This window comes from Macaca fascicularis, chromosome 12 (assembly GCF_037993035.2).
Source record: "Macaca fascicularis isolate 582-1 chromosome 12, T2T-MFA8v1.1".
Classification (NCBI taxonomy): domain Eukaryota; kingdom Metazoa; phylum Chordata; class Mammalia; order Primates; family Cercopithecidae; genus Macaca; species Macaca fascicularis.
In genome coordinates this window covers 96,928,956-96,936,749 of record NC_088386.1, presented here as the reverse complement: position 1 = coordinate 96,936,749, position 7,794 = coordinate 96,928,956, and the positions used below count along the sequence as shown (strand labels likewise).

General features: G+C 42.8%; 1 protein-coding gene and 1 pseudogene across 16 annotated transcripts in view; one reads left to right on the top strand and one right to left on the bottom strand.

The window, feature by feature from the left end:
* Positions 1–3,369: 3,369 nt before the first annotated feature.
* Positions 3,370–7,794, bottom strand: part of CFLAR (CASP8 and FADD like apoptosis regulator) — a 49,725-nt gene continuing 45,300 nt past the window's right edge. For 5 of the 16 annotated variants that reach the window (XR_012421363.1, XR_012421364.1, XR_012421365.1 and 2 more), the window contains 2 exons: positions 7,348–7,467; positions 5,630–5,901 (listed from right to left, as the gene is read on the bottom strand). Coding sequence is in view for 9 of the 16 variants with exons in the window: in XM_005573901.5 (XP_005573958.3) it covers positions 5,763–5,901 (139 nt within the window). In the remaining 7 variants the exon portion in view is untranslated. Of the gene's footprint in view, positions 5,902–7,347; positions 7,468–7,794 lie in introns of all 16 variants that reach the window. The other 11 variants (XM_005573902.5, XM_045368370.3, XM_005573900.5 and 8 more) reach the window with 3 other exon arrangements.
* LOC135966597 (large ribosomal subunit protein eL38 pseudogene) lies at positions 7,068–7,255 on the top strand (annotated as a pseudogene).

Sequence of the window (7,794 nt, the reverse complement as noted above, 5' to 3'; positions counted from 1 at the left end):
ACTCTCCAAGAATTACAGCGTGAGATGTAAAATGAAAAGAAGCCTTGAAGGAGATTCACATGAAATAGTACTGTTCAGGTTCATGTACCATGTTCAACAGTACTGTATCATGTTCAATAATAACTGTTTTAATTTAATTTAATTTAATTTAGGAGAGCTAAATAATTAAACATGAGGCCAAAGTACGTAAGAAAGTGGCAGTCTTTTATTGCAAATATGCACACACTCTCGGGCGAGGTTCTCTGATCCTCAGGTGTGGGGGGCCAGGGAAGTAGCGCCAGCACTCTCGGGTGATGTTCTCTGGTCCACGAATGCGGGGGCCGAAGAAGTCACACTGGCTCCTGCTGGTGGCAGACTTTTATGCATTGGTACTGGAAGGGGGAGGGCAGTGGGCGGGATAAGGGCGTGATAGGGGCATCTCCGTAGGCGTGGCCGAGTAAGTTTCGATCTCTTCGGATTGACATCACCTGGTGCATGCTCGGTTGATCTGCATCTTCCCGGGGCGGGCTGCATTTTCCCGCGCACGGGAAAGTTAGTGAGGAAGAACCCGGAAGCAACATGGATTATGCCTTCTTGTTCACCTTCCTCCATCTTGTCCCTTCTCCCTCATCCAAACAATAACCAATTAAAAGAATTAATGAAAAATCTGATTCACTGCATCACCAAAAGCTCTAACAGCTGCACTGCACAGTATTCCATGGTGTATATGTACCAAGTTTTCTTTATCCAGTCTATCACTGATGGGCATTTGCTATTGTGTCTTTGCTATTGTGAAGAGTGCTGCAATGAACATACATGTGCCTGGATCTTTACAATAAAATGGTTTATATTCCTTTGGGTATATACCCAGTAATGGAATTGCTGGGACAAATGGTATTTCTAGTTCTGGATCTTTGAGGAATCATCACATGCTTCCACAATGGTTGAATGAATTTACATTCCCACCAACAATGTAAAAGTGTTCCTATTTCTCCACAGCCTCACCAGCATCTGGTGTTTTTTGACTTTTAATAATCACTATTCTGACTGGCATGAGATGGTATCTCATGGTGGTTTTCATTTGCATTTCTCTGATGATCAGTAATGTTGAGCTTTTTTAAATATGTTTGTTGGTCGCATAAATATCTTCTTTTGAGAAGTGTCCGTTCATGTCCTTTGCCCACTTTTTGATGGGGTTGTTTTTTTCCTTGTAAATTTGTTTTAAGTTCCTTGTAGGTTCTGGATATTAGATCTTTGTCAGATGAATAGATTGCAAAAATTTTCTCCCATTCTGTAGGCAGCCTGTTCACTCTAATGATAGTTTCTTTTGCTGTACAGGAGCTCTTTAGTTTAATTAGATCCCATTTGTAATTTTTGCTTTTGTTGCAATTGCTTTTGATGTTTTTGTCATGAAACCTTTGCTTGTGCCTATGTCTTGAATGGTATTAACTAGATTTTCTTCTAGGGTTTTTATAGTTTTGGGTTTTACATTAAGTCTTTAATCTTGAGTTAATTCTTGTATAAGGTGTAAGGAAGGGGTCCAGTTTCAATTTACGGCATATGGCTAGCCAGTTTTCCCAGCACCATTTATTAAATAGGGAATCTTTTCCCCATTGCTTATTTTTGTCAGGTTTGTCAACAATCGTCTGTAGACATGTGGTCTTCTTTCTCTGGTCTCTATTCTGTTCCATTGGTCTATGTGTCTGTTTTTGTACCAGTACCATGCTGTTTTGGCTACTGTAGCCTTGCAGTATACTTTGAAGTTGGGTAGTGTGATGCTTCCAGCTTTGTTCTTTTTGCTTATTGTTGTCTTGGTTATATGGGCTCTTTTTTGGTTCCATTTGAATTTTAAAGTAGTTTTTTTCTAATTCTGTGAAGAATGTCAACGGTAGTTTAATGGGAACAGCATTGAACCTATAAATTACTTTGGGTAGTATGGCCATTTTCATGATATTGATTCTTCCTATCCATGAGAATGGAATGTTTTTTCATCTGTTTGTGTCCTCTCTTATTTCCTTGAGCAGTGGTTTATAGTTCTTGTTGAAGAGGTCCTTCACATCTCTTATTACTTGTATTCCTAGGTCTTTTATTCTCTTTGTAGCAACTGTGAATGGGCATGATTTGGCTCTCTGCTTGTCTATTGTTGGTGTATAGAATGCTTGTGATTTTTGCACATTGATTTTGTACCCTGAGACTTTGCTGAAGTTGCTTATCAGCTTAAGGAGCTTTTGGGCTGAGATAATGGGGTTTTCTAGATACAGGATCATGTCATCTGCAAACAGATAGTTTTACTTCCTCTCTTCCTATTTGAATACCCTTTCTTTCTTTCTCTTGCCTGATTGCCCTGGCCAGAACTTTTTAATACTATGTTAAATAGGAGAGAGGTCATCCTTGTCCTGTGCCAGTTTTCAAGGGAAATTCTTCCAGCTTTTGCCCATTCAGTATGATATTGGCTGTGGGTTTGTCATAAATGGTTCTTATTATTTTGATATATTTTCCATCAATACCTAGTTTATTGAGAGTTTTTAACATGAAGAATGTTGAATTTTATTGAAGGCCTTTTCTGCATCTATTGAGATAATCATGTGGTTTTTGTCTTTAGTTCTGTTTATGTGATTAATGTTTCTTGATTTGTATACGTTCAACCAGTCTTGCATCCCAGGGATGAAGCCAACATTCCAAACATTTTATTTATTTTTTATGTTTTTTGAGAGTTTCGCACTGTCGCCCAGGCTGGAGTACAGTGGCAAGATCACAGCTCACTACAAGTTCCACCTCACTACAATGCCATTCTTCTGCCTTGGCCTCCCGAGTAGCTGGGGCTACAGGCGCCCGCCACAACGCCCGGCTAATTTTTTGCATTTTTAGTAGAGAGGGGGTTTCACCATGTTAGCCAGGATGGTCTCGATCTCCTGACCTTGTGATCCACTGGCCTCGGACTCCCAAAGTGCTGGGATTACAGGCGTGAGCCACCGCGCCTGGCCTCCAAACATTTTAATCACATAAGAATGCATTAGTTGTATTAACTAGGTTGAGATAAATATAAACTCTCAATTTTTTTCCTGCACATAAAAGTCCAGAGGTAGGTAATTAGGGGTGGCACAGTGATTCCACAGTGATTCTGCTCCTTCATGCCCTCATCCAACAAGGCTTCTTGCTGCTCACCACCCAGCTACCCCTAAGTGTGGCCCTTATCTTCACGGTTCAAGATGGCAGCTAGAGCTGCTAGGTAGTTAAGGTCCTTCTCACACACTTTCCTTCTGTCATAATTAACACGGGGTTTTAGTCCATGAGGCCAAGCATACACATCACTTCCCACTGGCATCCCTATACAATATTAAATGCAAAGACACCGCAGGAGTCCTGTGCTCAAAACCAGTGCAAAATAACTTTTTGTTGTTGTTTGTGGTGCTGGTGGTTTTATTTATTTATTTTTTCTGAGACAGGGTTTCACTGTCTCCCATGCTGAAGTGCAGTGGTGTGATCATAGCTCACCACAACCTTGACCTCTCTGGGCTCAGGGGATCCTCCCACTTCAGCCTCCCAAGTAGCTGGGACTACAGGAACACACCACCATGCCCAGTTAAATTTTGTATTTTTTTTGTAGAGATGGAGTCTTGCTATGTTGCCTAGGCTGGTCTCGAACTCCTGGGCTCAAGTGATCCGTCCACCTCAGCCTCCCAAAGTACTCAGATCACAGGTGTGAGCCACCATGGCGTCAAAATAACTTGGAAAGTAGGAATAATTGCTTGTTGTTCCTGAAAACTGTCTCTTCCACACTTTTCAGCCTCTGTCACATGATTGTGACAAAATATACACAAATAGACATACAGATACACATCAGTTAAAACTAACTTCTAGAAAAATAAATAAATCATAAAATAATTATTTAAAAAGTGGCATTCTGGCACACTGCCCAGAGGTACCCCTGTTCAGCAATTTTTAAAAATGTAAAAAATAATAATAGGCCACATGCAGTTGAGCCACTCCACCACTTTGGGAGGCCAAGGCTGGTGGATCACCTGAGGTCAGAAGTTCAAGACCACCCTGGCCAACATGGTGAAACCCTGTCTCTACTAAAAATATAAAAATTAGCCGGGTGTGGTGGCAGGCACCTATAATCCCAACTACTCGGGAGGCTGAGGCAGGAGAATCGCTTGAACCCAGAAGGCAGAGGTTGCAATGAGCCAAGATCATGCCACTGCACTCCAGCCTGGGCAGCAGAATGAAACTCTGTCTCAATAATAATAATAATAATGCAACTCCAGTGATATTTCAAACAATGGTCCCCTTTTAGGTCACACTATCAAATCAGAGAAAGATATACTTGATTAGCTGTAAAATGCAATTTGAGGTCTAGGTGAATGAACAAGTAACCTCTAAATCATAAGGCTATTGTTACAAACTGAATGTTTGTATCCCCCACAGAATTCAAAGGGGAGACAGTATCCCCAGTGTGACAGTATCAGAAGGTGGGGCCTTTGGGAGGTAATTAGGTCATGAGGGTAGAGCCCTCATGAATGGGATTCATGCCCTTAAAGAAGATACACATGAGAGCTTGCATCCTCTTTTTCTACCATGTGAGCACATGAAAAGACTGACATCTGGTAAGATTTGAAAGCATGCCTTACCAGACACCAGATATGCTGCCACCTAGATGCTGGATTTCAGCCTCCGAACTGTGAGAAATAACTACTGTTTAAGTCACCTGGTCTATGGTAATTTGGTATAGTTGCCCAAATGGACTGTGATGGTTAATACTGAGTATCAACTTGATTGAATAGAAGGATGCAAAGTACTGTTCCTGGGTACATCTGTGAGGGTGCTGCCAAAGGAGATTAACATTTGAGTCATTTGAGGCCAAGGCGGGCGGATCACAAAGTCAGGAGATCGAGACCATCCTGGCTAACATGGTGAAACCCTGTCTCTACTAAAAAGCACAAAAAATTAACTGGGCGCGGTGGCGGGCGCCTATAGTCCCAGCTACTCGGGAGGCTGAGGCAGGAGAATGGCGTGAACCCGGGAGGCGGAGCTTGCAGTGAGCCGAGATCGCGCCACTGCACTCCAGCCTGGGCAACAGAGCGCGACTCCATCTCAAAAAAAAAAAAATATATAGTCAGTGGACTGGGAAAGGCAGACCATCCTCAATCTGGGTGGGCACCATCTAATTAGCTGTCAGCACTGCCAGAATAAAAGCAAGCAAAACACGGAAAGATCAGACTGGTGTAGTCTTCTGGCCTCCATCTTTCTCTCATGCTGAATGCTTCCTGCCCTCAAACATCAGACTCCAAGTTCTTTAGCTTTGGGACTTGAATTGGCTCCCTTGCTTGCAGATGGTCTATTGCGGGACCTAACCTTGTGATCACGTGAGTCGATACTCCTTAATAAACTCCCCTTTATATATACATCTATCCTATTAGTTCTGTCTCTCTAGAGAAACATGACTAATACATGGACTAAGATAGTTCCTGTCCCATTTTTTTCTTTTAAGAGATGGGGTCTTGCTATATTGCCCAGGTTGCTATGTGGTGGTTATTTGTAGGCACAATCATAGCATGCTATGACCCTGAACTCCTGGGTTCAAAAGATCCTCCTGCCTCAGCCTCCCAGGTAACTGGGAACACAGGTACCCACCCCCACATCCGGCTAATTTTTGTATTTTTATTAGCGTTTACCATGTTGGCCAGGCTGGTCTCAAACTCCTGACCTGAAGTGATCTGCCCTCTTTGGCCTCCCAAAGTGCTGGGATTACAGGCATGAGCCAGGCATGGCCTTTTGGTTTCTTATGTGTAGGAGAGGATAAGTTTCTTCCTCAGAGTGTGCTGCAGCCAGACATAATATTTCTCCTTGGCAGGAACTCTGCTGTTCCAATCATACATGTGGCCATTGAGTTCAATGTGGAGATCCAGGAGTGGGCGTTTTCTGGAGAAAACAAGAAAGGCAAAATTTAATGCCATGCAAATATCAAAGAGAAGACAGATTGTCCTTAGGGCGAAATGAGCCAACAGATGTGAAAGTTATTTGAAACTGTTCCCTTCTAAATGCACCACAAGCTGCTTAGCAAATGATCCAAACTAACTTGCAGCACTCTGGCTTAGTGGCCACCATGCCCTCCCTCAAGGGGCTGCTGAGTTTCACTCTGGGAACATACCAGCCAGATGATAACCCACGTGGATCACCTATGCAAACAGGGATGGGCTCAAAAGGCCAGTAATACCACTGGCCCATGGAGTATCTATCTTGGAAGGCTGAGTGGCTCCTGCTCTAACCCCCGCTTCCTGCTGGGCCACCACTAAGGAGGCCAGGTAAAGAAGGCCATGAGATTTATTGCTGGGGTATGCAGAGGTACAGCCCAAAATGCATTTTGACAGGTGGCTCAGAAACATCATTCTAAATCGTTAATTAGGGTGCAACTGAAAAAGGCCAGTTAATCTTATACTTGAGGTACATTGTGGCTTCATTCAGCTTAAACAGAAACCAGGACACTGATGCTTCTCTTAGAAAAGTATTCTTGCCAATAAACATTTAAAAAAATGTTTACATAACAAAGCCTTCCAGATCTGAACAGTCAGATATCACTTTTCACCTATCAAATTGTCAAAACTTGGGGAAATATAAGAGCATGCAGTGTCAGGGAGAATTCAGGGACACAGCTACTCTCCTATAAAGCTGATATGACCATCCTATAGGACATCTAGTAAGATGCATCCAAGGCTTGAAAAATGCATGTTCTTTGACTCAGTAATTCCACTTCTGGGAATTGTCCCCCTAGAAAACAATTAAGGATAAGAACAAATACTAAGCTGCAAGGATGTTTCTTACTTTGTATGAAAGCAAACACTATGCAACAACTAAAGACTGATCAAGTAAATTAAGCTATGGCCATATTATGGGCTGTCGTGCACACATTAAACTGATGCTATAGAAATGTGACTACTGACATACAAAAATGTTTTTGATCTAGTGTTAAACAAACTAAAAGCAGGTTATAAAGTGGTGGCAGGCTGTGAGTGTCTTTCGGGCGATACACGGGCTAGAGGGATGTGGGTCCTTGCCCTCTCCCTGTGTGCCTCATCGCCAGGCCTTGAAAACTTAAGGAAATCAAAGACTTTCTGCTCACAGCCAGGTGAAAAGATGACAAATCTGTCAAGATCAAGAAAAATAAGGATAATGTGAACTTTCAAGTTCGATGCAGCAGATACCGTCAGAGAAAGAGAAGGCAAAGAAACTGAAGCAGCCCTTGTCCCCTGCTTTAGCAGTAAAGGAGCTGAAATGAGCCAGACATGCTGATTTGAACTGTATTAAAATTTTTTTAATTAAAAATAAATAAATAATAGATGATGATTCCATCTGGGCTTACAAACATACTTCTGGGCTGGGTGCGGTGGCTCACGTCTGTAATCCTAGCACTTTTGGAGGCCGAGGCAGGAGGATCACTTGCGGTCAGGAGTTCAAGACCAGCCTGGTCAACATGGTGAAACCCCGTCTCTATTAAAAATACAAAAATTAGCAGAGCGTGGTGGTGCGCGCCTGTAGTCCCAGCTATTCAGGAAGCTGAGGCAGAAGAATTGCTTGAACCCAGGAGGTGGAGGTTGCAGTAAGCCGAGATGTGCCACTGCACTCCAGCCTGGGCAACAGAGCAAGACTTCACCTCAAAAAACAAACAAAAAAGATATACTTCTATATGACTGTGTGGGTATCAAATAAAAAAAGATCTGGAAGGTGGCCAGGTGTGGTGGCTCATGCCTGTAATCTCAGCACTTTGGGAGGCCGAGGTGCGTGGATCACTTGAGGCCAGGAGTTCCAGACCAGCCT